Source organism: Gracilinanus agilis, chromosome 3 (genome assembly GCF_016433145.1).
Source record: "Gracilinanus agilis isolate LMUSP501 chromosome 3, AgileGrace, whole genome shotgun sequence".
Lineage (NCBI taxonomy): Eukaryota > Metazoa > Chordata > Mammalia > Didelphimorphia > Didelphidae > Gracilinanus > Gracilinanus agilis.
In genome coordinates this window covers 279,532,996-279,559,994 of record NC_058132.1, presented here as the reverse complement: position 1 = coordinate 279,559,994, position 26,999 = coordinate 279,532,996, and the positions used below count along the sequence as shown (strand labels likewise).

Sequence of the window (26,999 nt, the reverse complement as noted above, 5' to 3'; positions counted from 1 at the left end):
TATCGAAATAAGAAGATCTTTATTTCTATCTACAAGCCTCCCAAATGATTAAAATTTCCAAGTAGTAGTCAAGGCACTGTATATTATGTGATAACAGAAGCAAAAATGAAATATTTAAGATCTGAATTTGGACCTTCTGGATTTGACATGGCAAGTTATATTTATATTATTGGTTTGATACAGAAAACTTACAAGCCAAATAAACAGCTTGTGGAAAGTATTAAAGTGGTGACTGTACCACTTAAGCTACCAAAGTTGCTACAAATAGAAAAAAAAAATTTTTTATGCCAAAAAAGGACATAAAAGTATTTAATAAAACTGAAGTTGAACTTGTCAATATCATTGAAGCAATCCTAATTTAAACTGAGAAGCCCTATTTTTAAAACAGTCGTTTGTTTGGGCATTTGCTAATTTTCCAACTACATTCTTTAGGCTTATTGATAGGGTCATGGTCAAGGGAATTAGATGAAACATGAATTGAGTTGTTTACAGGTATTTATCAGCACAGTAACTGTCACCTATTTCCTCAAGGAAGGGTAAGTTTTAACAGAACTCGCCGGAGATGAGTTGGTCTCCATGCAAACTATCCAAACATCACAACTTGGGGTCAAAATATTATTCCCTATAGCACACAACTCTGTATAGGCAGTCCTTGCTTTTTACCATATTGCTGGTAATTGTATCAAAAACAAACATTTTTCAATGCTTTGTTTTATCTAATACATACAGAGTAGTAAATCTATTTTCCTAGAATGTGGCTCTTCCTTTTTGGTAAGAAGTGCTGACAGCAGACAAGAGGACAGCTAAAATGATAAATCAGCTGCTCGAGCTGATGAATAGGCAAATCAAAGTAGCAAACTATGAAGGAGCAGGAACTACTTAAAAACACATGGAATTTAGAGCACTATTTACTGAAGAAAAAAAAACACACAATGAGATAGTTTCACAGCATGGACCCTTAGGAATCCACCAGAAGTCCTTTTAGGGATGGTTCCTGTACCTGAATTGTTTATATCTAGAGTAAAAGAATGTTAGAGATGGAAGGGAACTTGGGGATTATCTTCTCCAATCTCTCATCTAATAGCCCATTTAAAAAATACTGTACAGAGTTCAGTACAGAAAAAAAGGGAATCACTGCTTTTCTTTACTGTGATAACTTAAGTACTTTCTTTGTAGGAATAAGTATTGCCTGTAACCAAGCTAAACCTTAATCAAGGAAGATAACACTAAATTTTGCCATTTCTATGGGTCATTTCTTAAATAGATGTTCAATAACCCCATTTAACAACTACAAGAGAAATCCAAAATATAAGTCTTGGGCAAAGAATACTTTCTGGTATAAGTTACTTATTTTCATGGTAATTACTGGCAAAAGGGTAGTGACACAGTTTTAGTCTTTTCAAGTTTACATTGTAAAATATAAATTCTGTCATTGCCTGAGGTATTTTGTAACTTGCAGCAGTTTCAATTTATCACTGGATCACAAAAATAGTTTTGGCAAATGAAAGAAATAAAATTTTGTTCATAATAAATAAATGTGTTTACATTCTGACACTTATTTTTTTAAACCCAAGGCCTAAAACATCTTAGGTTAAATACTAGTGTTGATGTAGGCACCTTGACACAATTATCTACAGAATGTGAAAATGAGGAAAATATCAAAATCCTAAAATTTTTAAATTTGAGGAAGACCAACTTAAAAATGTGGTAAAAAGTACTGCTTTCCAATAAACTAAAAGACTCTTCATCTGAATCTAAATATAACTACTATAATTTACAAAAATTGTGCAACTTGATAAGATTTACATAGCTTTGAATGAAAAATTGTTTAGAATTGAAGTTGATGCATCACAATTGGAAAAGAAATATTATCTTCATCTTCTTAACCTGTGATTTATTTTTGGAAGGATGTAAATAAAACTGAAAATTTCAAATATAAAGGAGAAACAGCCAAAACTATCTCTCCATAAACAAATAATATAGGATCAAGCCCTGGATCTATGTTAATTACTGCTTTTTTATACAATTTGGAGTTAGCATGTATTAAACAAAAATACAAAGAGTGGACATTTGCCATTTTTTGAAAATCTCACAAATCACATAAATTCTCAAGTTTTAGATGCTGAAATAAATAATCTTTTACCTAGAAATGAGTATTTTAAAAAAAATGAAGACTCTTGACAGCATTTATAGACAAAATGTCAAGTACAAATGATGCAGCTTCCACCTAGTTTCCACTTAATTTCTTCATAATTCTACTGTCAGGTGTGGCATTAGTGAAGATACTTCCAACAACCACATGTGTACCCCAAAGACTATGGCGAATCACTTTGCAGCAGCCAAGATCATCAACAGAGAATCCTAACTGTCGATATCGCTCATCTGTTTCAAAAAGAGTGTTGCTTGTATATGGTCCAAAAAACTAAGATTAAAAAAAAAAATTTTAAATTAGTCAGTAGGGAAGATATTTATTCTGAACCAGTAAATAAGAATATACTTTTTTTTTTAGCAAATGAATCCTAATTCTATGGCATAAATAAATTTGTCTTAAAAACACAAAGGGAGCATTAAGACACTTAAATTAAATTAAAATACTGCTCTATCTTCTCAAATTTGTCTTTCCTGTTTGAAAACAAAATGTATCACATATCATATGCAAACCCATCATTATATTCTCCTCTAAGTACATAGTGCGTAAAGCCTTTTAATTTTGCCTAATTGCCAAAAGATAAATTCTAGCCATATTACATATTAAATATAATTCCGTTGTATTTAAATAAAAAAATATACAATGACTTCTTTTTTCAACAATGGATTTCCCAAAAGGACAGGAATCAGATATGTGATTTTAATTTTATAGGGAAATCCCAGGTGAGAAAAGTCCTGCTTCCAAAGCAGACAAGGTACACTACAGTCTTAAACATTTGCCTAGAACAGTGAGGTCTGTCTCACACTATGTGTCAGAAGCAAGTCTTGAATTCAAGTCTTCCTGGCTTAAAAGTTAGTGTTTATTGATTACATCATGACATTTGTAATATTTTATTTAACTAGGATCCCTGAATATGAACTAAAACTTTTAAGTTTGTTCTTAAAATACACAAGTAGAAATTTAAGCTGTCAAAAAATAAAATTTCAAATAAATTAATTCAGTTGAACATAAATTTTCACTAAGGGTCAAGCTTTTAAAATGCTGACATTTAAAATATTAATAAGAATGTCTTCAATACATACTTTCAGTAATTTAGTTTTTTTCTTAAAAGAGTTTGGAGTGTTTAGTCGGGGAAGCCAATTCAACTTGTATAGATTTCCATATCTGTACAAGTATAGAATGTATAGATCTATATAAGTGTACATAGATTTCTTATCTACAAGTATATATATATATATATATATATATATATATAAAATATATTAAGCATATAACATATTAAGCATATAATGAATAAGCATTCATTATATGCTTAATATGGTGCTACTAAGTACTAGGGAAACAAAGAAAAACAAAAAACAGACCACTGTTCTCAAGTAGCACAACTCTAAAAGGGGATGAAAACATGTAAACATCTAGGTACAAACAAGAGAGAGAAAGAATATTTGAAAATAATATAAATGGGAAAGGCATTAACAGAAAACCAGGGGAAACCAGGAAAAGTCTCCTTGTGATCCAACAGTGATCATTACCAATGGAAAAAGAATCTGATTTTATTGTATAGCAGAAATTTTGTTGGCTTTTCAAAGTGCAGATGAGAAGTTGGAATGACAGCCTTTCCACATGTTACTCATGTATGACTTCTCAGTAATATTTCCTTAAGTTTAAATGAATTTTACCAAATGCCTAGTTTCTTCAGAACTATAGAGTCCACCCATCTGAAATCTCTCCTGCTTTAATATTCTATTTTTCACAACCATATTTACTTACTGCCAATCCAGATGATGGATCAATAAAGTCAGCCCAATAGCCTTCAGTACGCAAAGCATAGCAAATTTCCTTAGCACCAGTTATGAACTGTTAAGAAAAAAATAAGAAAATTACACAAATGATAATATCAGTCTAGAGTCAACTTTTATTGTGCAAAAACAAAATCTTCAACAGACCATCTTTTGCTTTAAGAAGACGATTAACAATAATAAAAATTAAAATTAATGATGGATATTAAGGTACTATTCTAATAACATTGGAATCTTTTTGCCAAAAGGAAAAAGCATGATGGTTTGTAGATTTTACAAATGCTGTGATCATTAAGGCCGATCACAGATTTGCAATTGCCACCTTCCTTTAATAAAAATTCTTTAAAAATAGTCTAATAAATTCAGTAGCATTCTTCTTATTTACTTTCTATTTTGTGAATTATTATTCAAAATAAGTTCTGGTAAGGTAATTGTCCAAGTTTCTACCCTTCCCCTAGAATGATGTGCAATTACTCTTTGGAGGGGTATCAATGTGAGCAGCAAGACAAAAATATTAAAAAAGAAAACACCTGGCCAATTTACTTTCCCTTGAATGAAGATTCTAAAATTCATTTCAACAACACAGACCAAGTCCTTGAAGGGCTTACAATCTCTTCTGGACCTAATACTTGGCCTGAAAACAAGATATCTCCCTATCTATACACACAAACACACAGAGAAAGATAATATGGTGCCAGAATATTCTCCATAAATCTGAGATTCTAACAGTTCTAAATCAGTCTATAAGAATAATAAAATATCATTTCTCCAGTTAAGCCCGAGTTCTCTAACACAGAGCCAACTGACAATTAATGGTTTCTATAAGAGTTCTTTGAGGGCAGGAATCACATCTTATATTTCTACAGCTTTCTGAAGTAGTTATTGCATATTTTTTTCAATAAATACTTGTTCATTGATTTTTTAGAACTTTAGCAATGTACTTTTCTTTTGAGGCACACTAGGCCCTGTAGAAATACTTTCTGTAATGACTGTCCATTTCTAGTATTTTACATGGTAATATATAAATATAATTCTAATGATATAACCATTAGGGACAAATAATGAGGAAGTAGAGAGTTACAAAGGGAATGATTTCTATGTATATCATCTGTGGAAAGGAAATGAGATTTTTAAGCAGAAGAAATTTTAGGAGGCAAGGTAAAGGTAGATGGGCTTCATTACTATAACCAAGGAGAAATGACATATTGAGAAAAATATCTGATAAAATAAAAGTTGAAAAACCAATAAAAAACACAAAGCAAACAATGTAGGCATAGAAGAACATTCATTCTCCAATTGACAAATGGTCAAAGAATACAAATGATTCCCAATAAATAATAATCATTTGAAAGTCCTTACTCTGCCTAATGATCAAAGAAAAATAATATTAAAACTATTATGTATCAATTAGTGCCTATTGAATTGGTAAAAACAGATAAATAATTGACAGTGGGATTATAGACAAACTAGACACATACATATACAGCTGGTAATATTGTGAAGACTTTCCAAAAACATTCTACTAACCTGGAAATTTATTTAGAATTATAACAATCATACTCTTTGATCCAGTGGTACCCATTATTGAGATTAAATCTTGAAATTATTATCCAACAGGAAAAAGAAAACACCTCTACCTCTGACAACTGAGGAAGATTAAATAAATTGTTGCATATAAAATATAATAGAAACTTGAAAGAAGACCTAAGCTTTAGGAAGAGTATTATGACAATAGTATAGGCGGACATGCTGGAAACAAGAAAACCAATTAAGAGCAAGTTGCAAGTCACTGCAAAAGTTAGGAGTGAGTGGTGGTTGTGTGAGAGATGATGTAGGGGTAAAAAGAATAAGGTTTGGCAACTGATTAGAGTAGTTCAGTATGCAGAATCTATACACTGTATATATATCACGGTAAATGCACTTTCTCTTAAGTTAGGTCCTGGGTTCATATCCTGAATCTGATGTTAACTACCCATAACTATGGGCAAATTACTTAACTTCTTGTGGTCTTAGTTTACTCATCTCTAACATGAAAGGGTTTGGACTGGATCACCTCTAACCCCCCCTTTAAAATATAAATATATAAAATATACACAAATATAAAGATGAACAAAGAGAATTAAGGGGGGGAGGAGAATTAAGAGTAGGAAGACTAATAAGATACAATAATCTTAAACTTTACTGTAAATTTCAATTTGCTACTATTGAAATTTAATTTTGTAAAAACTTAAAACATACTATCCTACAACAGTGCACTAATTCCACGTCCTTTAAAAATAATAATAGGTAGCACAGTAGATAAGAAGGCAAGGCCTGTAGCAGGCCTATGAACCTGGGTTCAAAGTTGGTCCCAGATACTTCTTAGCTATGTGAACTTAGGCGAGTCACTCAACCCCGACTGCCTTGCCCTTATTGTTCTTGACTTAAAACTAATACTTAGAATTGATTCTAAGTCAGAAAGTAACGGTTTAAAAACCAACCAACCAAAACTCTGCACTTTGATACTCATGCCTTGCAAACATTTGTTTTCATTAGCACTTTCCAATTTAAGAAACATTGCAAAAGAGGTGAAATTATAATAAAATGCTACTTTATTCACATGGTGAGTTCCTACCTTGGCTGAAAATATTGTATACTTACCACTATACAGGGAAAACAACCATTTTGATAAGCCATAGCCTAGGTTTCAGAATGCATTGAATGCTATTATCAACTTCTACTTCCTCTCTTCTAGAACACTGGTTTTAAATTCAAATAGATAAGTGGATTACTAAGCTATGTATAAGAATCTCTAAAAGAAATTTGAAAATGTAATATTATCATGTTTTATTGTATTTTATTTTATTTTTTAAAAATATTTACCAATTAAATTTTAATCTGGTCTGGGTTATAATGGGAAGCATTATGGGTCATGTGTTAGATACTTCTGAGACAGAATGCATTTCTAACATCAGTATTAGCTATCTCTTAGCAAAATCCAAAGGTATAATGAGTGGTTTTAGAGGTAGTAAATTGTCCATTACTACAGGTCTTTTAAAATAGAGGTGGAAGGACCACTTTAGATTTTGGTAAGGTGATTTTTATTCAGTATGTACTCTCTGGACTAGGCATTCATTGAAGTTACTTCCAGCTAAAATTCTAGATTATTCTACATATATGAAAAAGAAAATACTTTTGACATTAAGCACTAAGATTAGATTTATAATGCTAGTAAGAGAAAAAAAAACCTTGAGAAATAACATTAGTTATCACTATTACCCACTTCTTCTCTATTAAATAGTAAAAAATGATCAAATAGAACATGATAGATAGGATGCACTCTTAAGTCAGTAAATCCAAACTCTGATAAAGTAATTATCTCAAGGTAATTCTTTAAAAGACAGTGAAATAAAACTAAGCCTTTCTTATTTGTAAACATGATTTTGCCTTAAAATAAAGTTTATAATTTTTAACAGAAAAAAAATTATCTCACTTTTCTTCAGGATTTTTCTACTTGAGAAATTTGTAACTAAATGTCAGGAAATTGACAGCTGTAACCCATTCACCTAAAAGGTTATATTTAACAATCTAACATCCTTACAATGACTTTTTAACAGAAAAATCTATATGAATAAAAAACACAACAGATAATTAGTCTAGATTATAATGCTTTAGAAAGTACACTCAAAATGATTCAAATGTAAAACATAGACACATAAACATACAAATTCCCCTTTAGGCAATTTTCATGGTGATGACTGAAGCTACCCTACTTTTTATTTTCTGTTGTAATATTTACATTATTTGGTAATGGTGATGACAAAAGCATTTTTCCTCTCTGAATACTCCAAAATATATCCCATTACTTAATGCTCACAAAACTCTATAAACAAAGCTGGAGAGAAAAACTAAATGAGTATTTTTGGATATGTTTTTTATTTCTTTGGGGTGATATTAACACAAAGGAATCAGCCCAGAAGAAGCCACCGCACACAGACTTTTATAGGGATAAACTAAAACCACAAAATCTCAAACAAGATACCAGCTTTGATACACTCAGTAATCAAGCAGTAAACACTGACATCTGCTGGAACATAATAAGACTTAACTACATGCCATCTATGAGAAGAAGCCCTCCACTAAACACTAAACTAGGTTCATTATCTATGTATAATAGTTTAACCATTGGATGATGTTTATTCTGTAAAGAGGAATTCATCAATAAATAATTTGACAAATTGATTCAGTAGCTGTGAAGTACAGTTACACTAGAATAGCTGCATGTATTCACTTTAAGCTGATTTCACAAAACAGAAATAAATGAATAAAGAAGCATTTTTTAAGCATTTACTATTGGCCAGGCACTGGGGATGAAATGGACACAAAATCGTAGTCTCTAGCTTTAAAATACTTGCATTTTACAGAGGAAGACAACACAGTATTGGAGAATGGTGGCCAGGGAGGAGGTGCTTTTGATCAGGGATATGACAGGGACGGCTGAATGGTGATTTGGGTCAACAGACTGATATGAACTTTCCAGGAATGGTTCTGTGGTACACATTACTATTCCCAGAGCCAGAGGTGAAAAAAAGGGAAAGGGGAAGTATGTGTGCTTAGAGCAATGTGGTGTAAAGATGCCTGGAAAGGGAAACACAGTAGTGAATCTGAATTAGGTCTGAGTCACACAAATATTAGGTAACAGGAAGGATTTGAGCCCAGGGTCTCAGCACTTATGGAGCTCAACAACTCATTCATAATTTAATAGTCTTAAAAGAATTACCTAGGGCAGGGATTTCAAACACGTGGCTTAGAAAATTCCTAATTATAGCCACAATTATACTGGGAAAAATTTAGCAAAATAAATAATACAATAGAACCTACATAATATTAAATGCAGTTTTCTAAGTTAATATTGCACCTACAGGGCACTGAGATATTATGACTTACAGCTAGAGTACTATGTCAAGAGTCAGGGCTCAATGAGCCTACCAGACTGGCACCTTCTATCCAAATTACCTCTTATCCTCATTCTTCACTTGTAAAATGAGAATGATACACACAGTACTTGGTACCCATGTGAAGAATAAAAGATACAATGTAAAGTACTTTGTAAATTTTAAAGTGCTATATATAAATGCCACCCAATTATCATGATTTTACTCATGTTTATTAAGAACAAAGGTTGGCATGGTTACTTCTTTTATAATACCGATAGCTCCTGCTCTGCACACAAAGAATCCATGCCTTCTGATTTCAATTCCATACATTATGTCCCAAAAGGGAGGCAGAATGCTGTAGTGAAAAGAGAGCAGGATTTAAGAGTCAAGAGAATTGGAATCTTGCTACTCATGCTTTCTCACTGTGTGGTCATGGATAGTTTGTTTCTTTGGGACTCAGTTTCATCATTTGTAAAATGGGGACAATAATATTACCACCCATTAGACAGGGAAATTTTGAGGATCAAATGATTTGCAAGGCACTATTTTTTTAAGGCAACAGGGTTAAGTGACTTGCCCAGAGTCACACAGCTACTGTGGCTAGATCTGAACTCAGAAGATAAATCTTCATGATTCCAGGCCCACTGCACCAACTAGTTAATTCTTATGAGGATCAAATGAGAATGTTAAGTGTTTTCTAAATCATAAACTGAATTGCTACATAAATGTTAAACATGCTGATAGATTGGTATAGAAAGGAAGGAGAGAAGCAAAATAACAAAAGTGGATACTAGTAGGCTAAGACATAGGATCAAGTCCAGCATCTGACACATTCTAGCTTTGCATCCATGGGAAAGTTACTTTAACTTTTCAATACTCCATTAAAATCTCTAAGACTAAGTTACAGATAAGTTACCAAATGACACTAGTGGAGGGAGCTTCTTTCTTTCCTTCTTTAAGAAAAATATAAACAAACTCTTGCCTTCTTTCTTTTCTAGAATCAATAATAAATATCAGTTCTAAGGCATAAGAGCAATAAGGGCTAAGAAACAGGGATTATGTGATTTGCACATAACATAGCTCGGAAAGTGTCTTAGGTCAGATGGAAGGAGTTTCTACCTGAAGGAGTTTCTTACACCGATAACATCGCATACTTATTGCATCTACTCATAAGGGGAAAAAAGTTTTATCAGGAGTACAAACCTTTTCTAACAGCACTTCTCTTTCATTTTCAACCTCTTCACTCCATGTGGTCATATCATTTTTGGTTTTCTGTGTTACAGTTAGTACCATTAGTTTTCCGGAATTCACTTCTGGAAACATTGATTCAAAATCTAGGGAAAGGATAAAGTCAACATTCCATAGAAATGTAGATTTTAATTTTACTCTTAGCTTCTTCTGATTCAATTCTAAAACTGAGGAACCCATAGTGACCATTATTAGATTTAATTCATAATATCACCCAACTCAAATTATTTTTAAAAAGCAAAGTATTGCAGGTATTCTTCCATTTTTAACAGTTGAGGCAAGGTTATACTGGTGTGAGAAATATTTTTGAAATTAGGTCTCTCTTACCAAGCCTTTAATTTCTACTAGACATGGCAGCTTCTCAATAATAATAAGTTGTATTTTTGTTACAATAATAATAATTATTATTTTCTTCTTCAGATTGGTAAGAAATACAGGTAATTTTTTATTATATATATTATAAATACAGGTAAGAAATGGTAATTTTTGTGGAGCTTTGTGGAAGGCACAGACAACATGCAAAGGCCAGCAGATGATACAGAAGAAGTTTATTAACTCAGAAATGCATTAAATATATACATGTCTTTTTAAAAACCAAAATAAGTAAAAAGTTATACTTTTTTTTTTTTTTATCCTGGGACTCCTTTCTAGGAGCATAGGGCCACAACCAGTAGGCAATGGGTCACACAGTCGCTCAGGGTCACCCAGCTGGGAAGTGTCTGAGGCCGGATTTGAACCTAGGACCTTTCGTCTCTAGGCCTGGCTCTCAATCCACTGAGCTAGCCCAGCTGCCCCTACTTTAGGTTGCAGTTTCTTTAGCAGATGTAGTTTTTACAGGGTGGGGTTGCTAGCCCCACGCCCAACCCTCCTCCTTTTTCATCCGGGCTAGGGACCGTCCTTGGCCCAGGGGGGAACTAAAAGCCCACAAAAGTTGTCAAAAGACTTCAAAAACTAAAAATGAATTCATCCTAAAAAGTCTAGTAACTCATAAATACATAAAATGTATGTACTGTTATATATATTACCTATATAATATGTTCAGTAGTATTCTCAAATGTTTCATTTTTTTCATATTTTGTATTTTTTAAAATTTCTTTTTCAAACAATATTTTTACTTAACACTGACCTGCATATAGTCTATGAAAAAAACTAATCCAAATTTTATAATAAGATATTGTTAACTGAAAAATGAAAAAATTCAGACTTCTCTGGTATGAAGGCCAAAAAATTTTACACAGATTTTCCAGATTTCAGGGGTGCCATACCCTTAACACCTGCTATGTAGAGAAGTCCAATGGATTGATATAAAAAATTTTAAGCCTGGCCTCATCTTCATTCTCCAGAGTAGAAAAACCTCTACTAAAATCCTACTCTAAAGCTTCATTAAGACATGGAAGTGACCCTGTGTTTTTTAAAGCTAAGTCTCACAAGTTTTACTTAAAGATGGGATGATTTAAGGACAGGTTCAATGGCAGATTCTCTGAGGAAAAGCTTGGCAGAAGTTTGAAGGGGCTCATCATCAAAATGATCAAATTTCTTTTTTTTTGGTCTTCCATTAAGACGTAAAGTGGTTGCAATGTGGCAAGGGAAGGAATGTGCATACCATTGATGATATAAATCTTTTAAAGATATTTAAAGAAGGCTACATAGAAATCCAGGATCATTATCTTAGTAGAGCTTGATCAAGATATGAACCAGACATTTAGGGAAGAAATACATTAGCATCTTTCTTTTTTTAAAAGAAAAGAACACTGTAGTTCTGCCAGCTACTTTGTATATAAAAACTGAAAATGAAACTCAAAATAAGCCTAATTACTTTAAAAGAAGCAAATAACTTCTGAAAAGAGGAACAACATATGCATGGAAAAATAATTGGAGATCATTCATCTACTACTTTTCTCTCACTTTACTGATGAAATAAAGGCCCAGAAAGGTTAACTAAAGGTTGTGTTCAGATTATCTGGTAAGGCTCAGAGAGTCAGGACTGGAACTCAGGTCTCCTGATTCCATGATATTATTCTGGTATACCAAGCTGAAGTAATTTACAATAACATTCCAGTATGTATTCATAGAATACATAATCTGGGAGAATGCAAATTCTTTGCCTGATGTTTAATATCTAGTACAATGTATGGCAGTAATGATTAATAATAACCATTAGTTAATTAATGTTTATCATAACATAGTAGCAGAGTCAATTTTCTATATCAAAATGGAATAGAAAAGTGAGGACAACATGAAAAGTGACAAAACTAGATTCATCCTTAAGAAATACCATTATGGGGTAATAAGTTACAAAGTACTAACCATGATCAAGGTAAAAGCATTTAAATGTCAAGGATATATTAAATCATTGAGACTTAAAACATTACCACCACTAGGGAAAAGTTTTCAATAGTAAGAAAAATATCTATATTATCAAGTTATCAGTGTGTGCCTCAGAGGACAAAGCATACTATACCTTTTCGAAGTAGTTCTGGACATGACTGGAGTACACATTCTACTTTGGCATTTTCAAAATAAGTTTCTGCTTTGTTAATTTCCTGTTGTTCAACAGGTACATCACTTCCCTATGGAGAACAAAACAATATAAGTAAGTAAAATATGCCTTTTAAGTAACCTGTCATTTCATTGAGCTGTTTCTACTTAGTCCTATTAAGAAAAAAAAAATACAGGCTCTAATCACATAGAGGTGGCGGTATGAACAATTAAAGTTATAGATGAAGAAAAAGTTTCATATATATAAAACTGATAATGATATTTATTTGTTTCTAAGATCTGATTCCATAAAGAATAGAACATATAACTGGTTGAGAAATGGATAAAAACTCCAGAATTATTTTGCAGTTTCATCTGTGAAATCATCTTGTAACATTTCATTATTTGCCTTTTCTATAAAACAGGATCAGTTCAGAGAATTCTTAAGTGAGATGATAGGTGATATAAAGAATTATCAAGCACTTTGCAAAAAGAGAAATATAATTTAAGGTCCAAATGTACCAATTTATAGAGAGTAATAAATGACTTAATTGAGTAAACAAAAAAATAACCATTCTCTACATATTACCACATTCTGATCAAGTAAGAAAAACATTTTACTTTACCCCCTTTCCTTTTAATCTTTGAGGCACTGGGGATAATTTCTAACACACACCACTTTTGCTTGTATAGGAAACTTATCTTTTGTCTTGTTAAAAAAATTACAATAATTTCCTACTCTATTATAATGAATTTCTTAGAAGGAGCCTGCTATCCAATTTGAGAGATCAAAGGGACTTTGTTACGATTTGGAGATTTCCTGCTTTCATACTGAGAATTTAAAATAAAAATTCTATTTAGAATAATTTTCAGTCTCACCAGTCTGGAAAATAATTTGGAATTATGTTTAAAAAGTGATTAAAACAACTATCTTTTGACCCAAAGACTCTATGCTACTCCTATGCTTCAAGAAGGTCAAAGACATAAAGGATACATATATGTATGTATTTGCAGATATAAAAGATATCTATATAAATGTGTGTAAATTACATTTACATACATACATATACAAAAATAATTCATATAAACACTTTTTGTGGTAGCAAAGAACTAAAAACAAAACATATGCCCTACTAGCTGGGGAATGGTTGACCAAATTATGGTATATCAATATAATAAAGGATTATTAGTGTGCTATAAAAAAATGATGACTGAAGAATTTAGAGGAGCACTGGAAGTAAACTGACACAAAGTAAGCAGAATTAGAAAAACATTTTCGATGAAAACAATGTAAATGAAATAAAGAAAAAATAAAATGAATGCTATGTAATTATTATTACTAAAACCCTTATCTACCATCTTAGAATCAATACAATGTATTGATTTGATGGCAGAAGAGCAGTAAGGGCTAGGCAATGAGGGTTAAGTGACTTTTCCAGGATCACACAACTAGGAAGTGTCTGAGGTCACATTGGAACCCAGGTCCTCATGACTCTAGGCATGGTACTCAATTCAATGAGCTATCCAATGCTGTATAAATTAAAATTATCAAAATTTGACAAAAAGACAAAAGATGTGAAAATGTATCTTTCTCCCAAATTATTTGCAGAGGTACATACCATTTTGTATGCTGTCAAATTTGGTCATAAGTTCTGTTGAACTCTTTCCCTTTTTCTTTTTTTTTTGTAATAAAGATGGGTCTTTGAATTGAGGAGGGGGAAGAGATATAGTTAAAAATAAAGATGATGTAAGAAAAGATAACATTTAAAAAATATCTATTAGATAAAAGGTAACATAAATAACAAAAAAGCCAACCTCTTTTTGGTATTAGTATTGAAATTCTATAATATGTAATATGAGGAGAAAAAATTAATGAAAAGACAAGTCTGTCCATTATGAGGACTAAAGGGAAAATGCACATGAAATAGTACCTTTCTGGAAATAAATATTAGAATCCTTGATAAAAAGATTATAGTGTGGCAGTAAGTATAGTTTGAATCTACTGAAATGATCTCCATTTTAAAATTTTTTGCCTTACAACACATAAAAATCAAGCTACTATAGTATAATCTTTCTGGGCCCTCTCTTCAGAGAAATCTGAAAGACAATTACACAAACTAAAATTATTATGTTAATATCTTTGAGCTTTCATCCTAGTATGGTTGAAATATATTTCAATGGTGGGAGAGATTAAAAAATTTTTAAAAAACCTGTATTCTGCAAAACAGCTTATCTTATGTGGCATTTATGTCCTCTACTTTCATTATTCCTCCATGAGACTCCATTCAAAGTGCTGGAGTTCTTACTATATAGTTCATTTAACATTGTATAGAAATCAATGGAATACTTTTGCTACATGACTGGTCCATCTCTTTTCTCAGTTATGCTGGATGATAAACATGTTTCATAAATATTAAATAAAATAGTATGAAAGCTTTAACATAAAAAGTACTCAGGGAAAATATGTTTTAAAACCTGAAATTAAATACAAGTTGTTGCTCCTATACACTATAATGACAAAATCATGCTGAGTCTAGGAGTAGGTGAAGAGTGATAAGTAAGATAAGCTATTTAAACATCTGCTTTAACTAGTGTTTCTAAAAATACTGGGAAACACATTTGTACAAACTTTAACTAAAAGTCAAACTTTTAATATTACCTTTGGGTCAAGACTATTTTCACAATAGTTTCTCGGCCAGTCATCATGCTATCATGTAGATTTAATCAATCAGCAATCAGTAAATATTTTTTAAAAGTCTACTGTGTGCTAGGTACACTTCCCTGAAAGGGAAGGCAATAACAGAACCTAGCATAAATAAGATATAAGCTCAGACAAAGGTAAACATTTTCTGTACAGCATACCTCCTCCTTATTGACAATATTTGAGAATTTCTAGGGAATATATCAAGTCTTGAAAAGTAGCATGACAGAATAAGTATCTAGCTAGAGGGCTGGGCTTGGAGTCAGGAAGACTGGGCTTTAGGTTTTACTTCTGACACAAGCTAGCTTAGTGACTACAGGCAAGCCACTTGACCTGAGTATCACAGGCAACTCTCCAATATCATAAATTATAGCTGAATTGTGCTAATTTGTAATAGTTGAAATATTTCACAAGATCTATGCCTTTTTACTAAAAACTAATAATTACCTCAAATTCATTTACATATTGTGCCATCACAAATTCATGTCTTTCACTTGATAAAGGCTCTGCTAAGACATCAGGCAAAGTTCTATGAACTGGATTTTTCTTCTGCAAAGCTGTCCCATTGAGGTGACAATCAAAACCTATGTTCCCAGGGAGCTGAAATCTTTGATCCTGGGGTCCAAATGGTCCCATTGTTTCATCTGGCCATACAGTCCTTGAACCTAAAAACAGATGAAGATGATTATTTTTTACTCCAATTTTGGAATAGAAGTTATAGTTTTGGGGTATGTGATTTTTCTAAAGCAGGAACTTATTTTGAAAAAGTATAATTTTGACAGGGAAGGCAAGAGTCTCAAGAAGGTGGCTCTAAATGAGAACATAAATCATCTATATCAATTCCATTTGCTAAGTGAAATTCAAGGTTTATTTAGAAAACATACTAAAATTTTGATCACAAGGTATTTTTTTGTTTGCTTTTTTTTTCTGGTTGAAAACAGGCATATGTATTTGAACGGCCATACTTCTTGGTTATAGTAGTTACTCTTTAGAAATTCTCCCATCCATACTACAAGCCCATCTCTTCTGTTGTATTTCCTACCTCAAAGGTCTGGCTCAGTAGTGACTTTAAGATTTCCAACTAAGATGACTGGGAAAATAATGGTACCACTAATATAATTATGTCAGAAACCAGATATGAGGTAAAAATTATCTTTTGGGGTTTTTTTTTTATGAGACTGAAGGAAAAATTGGGATACTACAAATATAGGATATGATTCTTTGATTTATTTTTTTACTGAAGCATACTTCCATTTTTTATCTTCACTTTTTCAGATTTAATTTTTTATTTGGGTTACATATACATTTTGAAAAAATAATACTACAGAATTGGTAAAGTCATTTTATCAACAATGAAGTTAATATTACACATAAAATTTTTGAACTTAGGAAGGAAAAAATGAGTAGTTTCACCAAATAGGATTAGTAATTAATACAAGACATGTATTAATACATGTAAGAGGGAGATTTTAGGTATTTTATAATTATATATTTAAAGTGTGGCCACCAGGGATCAACCATTCAGATTGATTCCATAATTAAAATAGACCTGAGTCAGCATCCAGTTTAAGGTAGTTTATTTACAATTAGGAAGGTAAAAGGTAGGTAAATAGAGGGAGAGGCCAGTCCAGGCCTGGAGAGGCCTGGATGGAGAGAGAGGCTTAAAAGCCTAATTAAACTAGGTTACAAGCCACAAGACTTTAGAAATCAGAGAGGCTATATAAGCCTACTTAAGGCAGAGTTTGGAAACGCCAAGGTAGGCCAAGGAAGTCAGCCTAACTTACCCATGTGACAATTCAGAGTAGAAGCATCTGAGCTCTCAGCCCAGCACCTTCAGCACCAAGTCCAAAGAGGGAACTCCAGAACTCCTTCCACTCCTCAACTCCCCTTACTAGGTTGTAACCCAGGTATTTAAAGAGATAGCATCTCTCCTCATTTCCTGTGGGCCACCTCTAATTCAAGTGGACCAATGGCAGCCTCTACACTGATTTGGACTGCCCAAAGGGCAGTCCCTTGTTCTTGATTTGATACTTATTGTCACGTGTGATTAAATTATCTCCAATCCCCTTTTTCAGGGAGGTGGGGATGATATAATCTAGATGCCTAGGGTAAGTAGATTTTTGACTATGAATGGGCTAGAGTTAATTTCATTTACACAACAGACATAAGCAGCATAAATGCTGCATGTCTGTCTCCTAGCCATACTTAGCAGTCTTTAGACTACTTGCCATTGAGATAAATAAGACATTTCTGTCCTATTTTTAATCTGCTAAGGTTACAGTAGTGGTACAATGTCCACTAAGTTTTGCCCAACATTTAAAAAATATTTAGCTTGCCTTATTAGGCTTAATTTCAATTCAAGAAATATAATTTATAGGCACTCCTAAATCCTAATCATACTTATTAATGCATTTGTTTTCCTTTGCCCCTTCCACCCCCTTCTTTCTCCCCCTCCCTCCTTCCCTCCCTTCCTTCTCTAGATCTTTCCAACTTGCCTAAGCTGAGGTATAGGAGCCCTAGTAGCTTTGAGCTGCTGGCTTAGCAGCTTTTGGCCTACTGGCCTAGTAACTTTGAGCTGCTCTTCTCTGATTTCCACTGGTCTGTCCCTAGAGCATCTTGGTATACCTCAAAACCTACTCAGCCCTTCTTCCTAAGGCTCATCATGTTGATACCAAATTTGGTGTAGAAATCTGATCAGCTTAGCACCCTGTAGCTTAAAATTCCAGAGCTCAAGTGCTTAGGCCTGGGCCCCTACACCTAGCTCCTCAATTTCACTTCTATATGGCTCTAATTTAGTATGAATTCTTGTTATTTTTCTAGATTAGGAATGTGGATGTAAGAAGGATGAGGAAGAAGACCAGAAGGAGGAAGAAGTGGTGAAGTGCTCTAGAAGTCTGCTACTTTAGGAAAAATTCTGGGAGGAGAAATAGGTGGCTAGCTATTCTATTCTATTTGGCCAAGAACAGAGAAAGTGATGGAAGACTACCAGTGGGCCAGTCAGTGGGTTTTTTTATTGATGCTGTTGCTGAACATAGTCAAAGAAGAATTAAGGTGAAAAAGGGTAGTGAACAGAGAGGGTAAGAGTAAAGTAGGTTTGGACTTGTATTTGCCATAACTTAAATGCCTAGTAAGGTCAAGATACCATTGCTGACCACCAGAGATTGTACTTCAGCTTTGCAATCAATTTAGCCACCTAATTTCACTATCTTCCCCATAACACCCACAGTAGGTTAGAGATCTGAATTGCCACCTTGGGAAGTTTCTGAAACCATGCTCTACTCCCGGAAAAGTTAATATGTTCATCTTTGGCTAGCCTATTCTACTGAGTGGGCCTGGCCATTCTTTCTGACCCTATTCCTAGTATCCTTCCCAATTCCTGGTCACCTGTTTTCCTATATGTGTTGTTTTTCCTATTAGAATATAATTAAAGATAGTCTCTTTTAAGATATTTGTATCCTCACCACTTAGCAGTCCTTGGCACATAGTAAGCACCAAATAAATGCTTTTTCAAGTCATCCATTCTGGTACGGAATTTGCATTATTTCACAAGTCTGTCCCCACATGTTCCTATTATTTAGTCTTAACTGCACTACATGCTTCCATCACATTAAGGCATGAAATTATTTAATCCTTATTTAACTATTTCCTTATTAGACATTTAGGTTATTTGTAGTTTTTGAAAATAATTTTACCAGGAAAAATTTTGAATAATCTTTTATGCTTGTTTATGACACTTTCAAGAAATAAGGTGTATCCCTAACAATGGAATTATTAGATCAAACGGTATTATAATTTTAGTGATTTAACTATTGCTGGATTATTCTCTCAAAATTTTTATACTTCTACTTTAATCAGCAACTAATTGTCCTGTTTTAACAATCTCATCATCACCGTGTTTCTTGCTTTTAATTACACACATCAATTTGATGAGTAATTTGGCACTTTAGTTCTTTTAATTTATAGCTCTTTGACAAATAATGCAGCTGGGCATTGTTTCAAATACTTATCTAGGCTTTCTCTTTGAATATTGCATCTTTTGACCTTTTTGTCTATTAGAGACTGGACATTAAATGTGTAAATTTTTTTTTTTCACAGATCCTTATGATTTAGATGTCAGGTCTTAAAATCAATTAAATCTGCCTTAAATATTTTTTTCTAGTCTTATTTTTTCTTATATTGTTTCTGATTTGAATGTTGTCAAGAATATCTTTTTCCCTACTAATTTTGATTTGTTGAAAAGAAAAACATCTATCTTCCATAAACAATTAAGATAAATGCATCTTTCTTGCTTTACATCTTTTGTAGTTAAAAAAACAAAATTAAGCTTATCAAACTGCTGAAATTTGGTGAGGTATATGGAGATATATAAGGCATTATATGTGGGTTTAAATATCTTCTCTGACAAGCTGTCAACTTTCCCACTTTTCAAGTATATTAGTTATTGAATCTTTTCCTCTAAGGTTTTTACTTTATGTACACTTATCATACAATAGTCTTTTTTGGATGTTACCACTATGACTTTTTAAAAAAAAAGACCTAAATAATGTAGTGTTATTGAATCAGATTAATATAATTAAACTGAAAATGTCCATTAATTTCTATAATTCCAATCAAAATACAAGTCTTTATAAACCTAGATAAATGAAAATATCACTTTTTTATTCTTTGAACCCTAAACTACACAGTACCTCCAATTCCCCTCCTCCCCCCACATACTCTCAGTTTTGAAGTGCAGGCTTTATCCGTTTTTGCATTTTACCTCTGATATTCTTGTCTACTTGTTTTTTTTCATACAAATTTCATTAACATTTTATACAGTTTTATACATAAATTTCTAATTATTCTGACTATAGCAGACTGGTACCATTTTTCCTTTGTTGATTTGGCCCATTCATGAACACTGAATTTCCCCTCCAATTTGGTCATTATAATTTATAGCTGTTCTTAAACTGATCCTATGCATTTTTAGGTAGGTCAATTCTCAAATATTTGATGGTTTTGTTAAAAATGAATTTTTAAAGAGTTTTCTTGATCTTTGTTCTTGGTAAATAAATATGTGAATGAATTCAATTGTAGACTGGCTGAATTTTAGGTGACACTAAGATTTTAAGTTGGTATTCTGGTATTAAAAAACAGATAACTCACACTTGAAAGAGGGATCGAGTTTGAAGAAAAGATATAGGGAATTGTCTACTGAGATGATAACTAAAGCACAAGATTAGGAATGAACAGAGGGTGATCAAAGGCTGAATCTTGGGAAATTCTCAGTTAAGGGATGTGAAGAAAATCTGAACACAGAAAAGAATTAAATTTCAAGAATGAATGCATTTACATTTTGAAAAATGGGAATGAAAGTGATGCCATAAGAATCTTAGTTAGATGAATAATAAAACTAGATTAAAGGGCCTTAAGAAAAAGATAAGCAATGAGAAAACGGAGGCAGCAGATTATATTTTGTTTGAAATGAAGATAAAGAAATTATATAAATTTGAGGGGTCAGCAAAATCATAGTCATGTTTTATTTGGATAAGTTAGTATATAAATGTTTGAAGGTAGGTAAGAGAAGGAAATGGAATAAACTTTTATATACCACCTATAATGTTCTAGAACTGGACCTGTATATTGCTACTGCTATATCTTTCTTTTATGGTTGATTCTTTAATTTAAAATTTATTAGGCAAATACTTTATGCATAATACCAATATTATCTAATTAAAAAGATAAAGGACAAAAATAATAAAGGAGATTTTTCTTAAGATTTAAGATGAATTCTTTTTAATACTTCAGAACACACTAGCTTTAGGGAAAGGGAGGAAAGGAAGTGAATAAACATTTATGTAATGTCTACTATGCACCAGGCTTTTAAAAATTTTTAAAGAAATATCTCATTTGATCTTCATAACAATTCTGCAAATTAGGTGCTTTATTATCCCCATTTTATAGTTGCAGAACTAAAGCAAAAAGAAGTTAAGTGGCCTCCCCAAGTTGACACAGATATAGCAAAAGGAGAATGACACTGTGAGGCAATTAATAATGCTGGGATGATGCTGTGTTTCTATTTTGGGAAGGAAGGGAGAATGTACTCAATTTTCTGCAAGTGTAAAAATAATTCAAATTATGTAAAATATCTGTTACTTACATATGTCTGGGGGTGTAGTAGCTACATGAGACTCATCTGAACCTGAAGATCCAGCAGTAGAAAAAGCTTTTGGATTTACAACCCTCCTGACTAAAGAGTAAAAGCCTGGGAGGTAGGTAACCAGCCTGGCCCTGCTACAGAGCACCTAAAATTAAAAAAGAAAATGAAAATGATTTTTTTGGAATAGAAATGTTCTATTTTTATATTTGCACATCTCTTGGAAAAAACACTTATGGTGCAATGTGATTTTTGCCAAAACTTGCCACTAAGATTCTTCTTTATATAACTTAAGAAAATATAATTTTGAGATAAGCAGATTACATTTCTTGAAATATTAAATAGGTTCTTTAAGGACATAAGGAGTTTTTGGGCAGTCAGAAAGCACAGTGCACACATGCCTAGAGTTGGGAGGACCTGGGTTCAAATTTGACCTGACATTTCCTAGTTGTGTGACCCTAGGGCAGTCATCGAACCCCAAAAGCCGACAAGATAAGGGCTTAAAGAAAAAGACATATAAACTTTCTACAGTAATTTAGAAGCCAAAATAGCCTCATCTGTGTAACTGACACTTAAATGTTAAAAATGACTTCTAACAAAGAAACATATTAAAAAATTATCATTAAAAAGTTAATACACTATTTTTATGTAATATATTTACTATCTTAATATCAAACTGATTTTTTCCATGTCAATGAATTAGTAGAATCCTAACCATAATGTCTCATTTTTCCTTTTTGTTACCAAAACCACATTTTGAGAATATGAGGGAATGCTAAAGTTGAGGTGCAATCTTTAGTGTGTTCATAGGTTAAGGAGTTGAATCTCTTTGAGTTTGGCCTCATAGGCAAGCTCTAACCAACTTAACTGGTCTCAGCCTAAACTTGTTAAACATGCTACATATTGTAGAAAATTCTTGCGATGTAAGTGAGACATACAGTTTAATACAATGGTATGGTTTAAAAATACAGAAAAGACTTATTTTGAGTTAAAGAGATAGAAACAGCTATCTTAAATTTGAAAAGATTAATTTTTAAAAGTTGTACTAACTTTTAAGAGTTGTATATATATTAAAATCAAGATAAAAATTATAATGAAGCTAAATTAATAGACTATAATTCAAAATACGTGTACTATAAATTCCATAAATATAAAAAGATAAAAATTTCAAATCAAACCACTTTTCATACCAAACTTTTACTTAACTTTAAAATATTGAACTTTGTACTCACACTGTTATTTAAAAATTGTGTTTACCCAGTCTAGCACAGGACCTTGAACACAGAAGGCATTTATAGTTTGCTGAAATGTTGAATGTGGAAATTATGACACCTGAACAAAGATCTACATTAATTAAGTTTTATTATAGTTTCAAAAAATTGTTCCCCTGCAAAAAATTTTATTTGGCCAGAAAAAACTTAACTGGCCCTGTCTGAACTTACCATAGTCATTTTAGCCATACATTTTTCCTCTGTCACCAGGCTAATGGAATGCAAATATGAATATGCTATAAAAACATTAAGTTCTTTCAAAAGCACAAGCTCCACCTCTTTTAGAAAAAACTTTTCTTAATGTTGATCCCCAACAATTCTCCCTCCCCACCCCCAAATTATTTAGCATTCACTACCTTTGCCAATTAATTAAGTATAGTTCTGTAATATTTCTGGAATCATTTAATTTTTCTTAAGTATATGCTTTATTTAACTATTCATGCAAGGCACTTGCTATTGTATGTTCATTTGGGAAAGTAAAAATACACAAATATCTATAATACAATTAGACTAAATTTTCTGAGGGCAAGGACCATCTGATACTTTTTAAGGTTCACAGTAGAATCGGATCACTAGAATATGCATTGAGTTAGAGTTTTGGTATGTCTATCAAAAATACATTCAATAGCATAATTCCACTTTCTAAATAATGTAGAATAAAGCACTTAGTACCAAAAAAAATGGGAACGAAAGGAATCATTTGGGGAATGGCTTGACAAGTTGTGGAATATGATTGTAATAGATTGTGTTACCTACATAGCTCAGTGGATTTAGAGCCAGGCCTGGAGACAGGCAGTCCCACATTCAAATCTGGATTCAGACATTTTCTACCTGTGAGACCCTGGGCAAGTCATTTAACTCCACTGCCTAGTCCTTACTGCTCTTCTGCCTTGGAAATAATATGTAGTACTGATTCTGAGATGGAAGGATTTAAAAAAAAAAAAGGGTCAAGTCACATGGGCTTGTGCTCTAAGAAATGAGGGGGGGGGGGGGAGAGGAGCTCAGAAAAAACATGGCAAGACCTCAAAGGGAAGTGAGAACCATGAAATTACTGTATACAATAATAGCAATGTAATGATGATCAACTTTGAAAGAGGTGGTTACCCTTCTGATCAAAACAATGAGGCAAGAAAATTCTAAAGGACTCATGATGAAAAAATGCTATCTACCTCCAGAGAGATAACAGGTGAATTCTGAGTACAAACTGAAGTAATATTTTCTTACTTTACTTTTGAAATATGGCCATATGGAAATATACTTAGTATTATTTTAGATGCATAAGTGAAAATAGCTTGCCTTCTCAGTGGGTAGGGGAGGAAGTAAGAGGGAGGGAATTTATAACTCAAAATTTAAAAAGAATGTTAAAAATTTTTTTAAAGCAACTGTCAATAAACACAGATATAAATCAGACTAAGCAGTTTTAATTTAAAGAGAGACACGTATGATATATTACATAATTAGATGTCAGGTTCTGCTGATAATAATTTAAGATTCCTTTTGGGAAAAGCATCCCTCCAAAATCAAGATGACATCTTTACATTTTTATATTCCCAAATATACACATATGCAAAGAACTATATATGGACTCTAATGTGTAAGAATTGACTAAAGTTCCTAAAGACCTAAAAGACATTAAATGCTATACTGTGTATATCAAATAAATATTTTTACAAATTTTCCTTTTAAAAATAAGTTCCGGGGGCAGCTGGGTAGCTCAGTGGATTGAGAGCCAGGCCTAGAGACAGGAGGTCCTGGGTTCAAATCCGGCCTCAGACACTTCCCAGCTGTGTGACCCTGGGCAAGTCACTTGACCCCCATTGCCTACCCTTACTACTCTTCCACCTATAAGTCAATACACAGAAGTTAAGTTTTAAAATTAAAAATAAATAAATAAATAAATAAAGTTCCTTCCAATTAAGTGAATTTATACACTAGAGAAATCACCTAACTGAATATACCCAAAAGCATACCCTTTGCCATGACTAAACTTTCCAACAATGTTATTGAAATGTATGTAGAATCTTCTTTTAAAAACACTTTAACTTTTTTATGTTTACGACAGTTTATCTTTGTTTTATAGGTCTTTCAATAAGTTATGACTACAGTAATTTACTGTTTACTATTCTTATATTATGCTTTCATGGAAGTGGAACTTGATATTTTGGCCAGTCATTTATCTGTCTCTCAAATCTGATGATCTTAATCTGGGGTTTATGGATAGATAACAGAGGGGAATGAAACACTTTAAAAAAAAATTTCAGTAATTTTATTCCCAACATATCTGGTTTCCTTTTTAATCCTAAGAATTTCGTTTTATACATTTAAAAATATACTAGGAAGGGTCCATAAGAGTTTACCAGATTGCCAAAGGAGTCCATGAGACACAAAAAAAGAGCTAAACACCAATGCTCTAAGTGGAGACAAAAGTTTATTTAGCAAACATGATGTTAGAAGACTTGCTAATTTCTTTAAGAAGCATTATTTATTTGCATTTTTAAAAATCACATTGAATTTTTTTAGATTCATTTTTTAAAACATTGCATTCCATCTGTCTTCCTTTATCTTCTCCTTATACAAGGCTACCAAAATGATACTCATTTTATAAGTGAAATCATGTACAACATATCAGAATTAGCTATGTGCAAAAGTATTATTACTGGAATGAATACCTTTATTTTCTGGATCTAGATCGAGGACTTAAGAAATGTTTTATTTAGCCACTGAACATATGACAAAAATTATATGAAATGAAACTTAGTGAACATGCTCCTCTTTTGAATTCAATTCAATTAAATCAACATTTATTAATAGTCTACTATGTGCCAGGCATTGTGAATGAGAAGGAAAAGTGTTTCTAATTAAAACTACATATCTGTTAGAGTGGGGAACCAAGAACACTTCTAAAGACTCAATGGAAAAACAGGGTCAAATATCGACATATTAAAAACATTCTAATAAATCTATCAACATTAAGATCTGCTATGTGTTGGGCACTGTGAATGAGAAGGGAACAATTACATATATATCTGCATATATATATATAAAACATAATAATAAACTAAAAGCTACAAATTGTTTTAGTGGAGAACCAAGAACACTTCTAATGACTCCAAAAGAAATAAGAGCAAAAATCACTCTAAAACATTCTAATTGATTGATTAATCAGTCAACATTTGTCTACTACATGCCAAACACTTTGCTAAGTGCTGGGAAACAATACATGGCAAAAGAGTCCCCACTCTCTATTAGTCTAAAATCTAATGGGAGTGCCAACATGCAAACACTTATACAATGTAAGCTAGATCCAGGGTAAGCGCTTACATTTCCATTTTGAGTTATGCTTTCATAATATCAGAGCCAAAGTTTAGACTGTGATGGCAGGGACTATCTTTTGCTTCTTTTCGAATCCCTTAGAGCGCTTAGCAAAGGGCCTGGGCACATAGCAGGGACTACATGAATGTTAAATGACTCACGTCTGATACCCTAAATATTCAAGTTGAAATAAATACAATCCGCTTTTCCCAAAATCCTCCCCTCATCAAGATTTTATTTTGTTTAATTTTATTTTGCGGTTACCACCAGCTTTTTAAGGACGCCACTTAATTTACTCACATTGGCCATTTCTGGTGGGAAGAAAATAACAAAATAATCTTTTCCTTTTTTCCCCCCTGTCCTAAATGGCAAGTTCTTCCTGGAAGAGAAAAACAAAAACAAAAGAGCGAGTTGGTGACTGGTAGAGACGTCAAGAAGTGTCTGAGCTCAACAAACACCAGGACGAGTATTTCTTCCGCCCGGGGGTGGGGGTGAGGCCGAAGGGCTGAGACTCCAAGCCCGGGCAGCTGCCCCCTTCCCCCAAAGGCATCACCATCTCGACCATTCCCTGTCCTGGGGTGAGGGAAGTCAAGGGTCCTGCACCCCAGACCTCCCTCAGGTTGGTGATCCTTGGGGTCTCCGCGATGCGGCAAAGGGGATTGGGGGGGGGGGGGGCTGGAGGAGGGGCAGGGAGTTGAGACGTGACTTAAGAGACCAGGGCGCTTGAATGACAGGGTAGCGACAAGGAACCTGGAGAGAGGCGAAAATCATGACCCGACTCGGGCGAAGGAGGGACTAGTGTGTACCGCCAGTGTTTACCTGTCTCAGTAGCCAGCCGCAGCCAGAGGCCAGGAGCCCCACTTTCAGGCCTCCGTCAAAATGGCGTCAGCGTCGTCTTCGTAGAAGGCGAAGGTAGGAGAAATCGATACCAGAGCGCATCAGGCAGAAGGAATGCCGAGGCTCGATCAAGCGGAGACTGCAGCTACATA

The 26,999-nt window shown here is 33.1% G+C and overlaps 1 protein-coding gene and 1 pseudogene across 1 annotated transcript; both read right to left on the bottom strand.

The window, feature by feature from the left end:
- On the bottom strand, positions 1 to 26,934 carry MMADHC (metabolism of cobalamin associated D). Its single transcript, XM_044669881.1, has 8 exons — positions 26,830 to 26,934; positions 26,311 to 26,389; positions 21,431 to 21,575; positions 15,739 to 15,956; positions 12,574 to 12,682; positions 10,068 to 10,198; positions 3,920 to 4,006; positions 1 to 2,422 (listed from the first exon to the last, which is right to left on the bottom strand). Exons 2-8 carry the CDS (start codon positions 26,317 to 26,319, stop codon positions 2,228 to 2,230), a joined length of 894 nt encoding a protein of 297 aa, XP_044525816.1. The 5' UTR covers positions 26,320 to 26,389; positions 26,830 to 26,934; the 3' UTR covers positions 1 to 2,227.
- The window catches only part of LOC123241483, a 53,622-nt pseudogene continuing 53,518 nt past the window's right edge, over positions 26,896 to 26,999 (bottom strand).

Coding starts and splice junctions, on each gene's coding strand:
- MMADHC (XM_044669881.1), bottom strand. Junction 4,007..10,067: donor GAGAAGTGCTGTTAGAAAAG/GTTTGTACTCCT, acceptor TTTTCTTAACAG/TTCATAACTGGTGCTAAGGA. Junction 2,423..3,919: donor ATCCATCATCTGGATTGGCA/GTAAGTAAATAT, acceptor TTTTAATCTTAG/TTTTTTGGACCATATACAAG.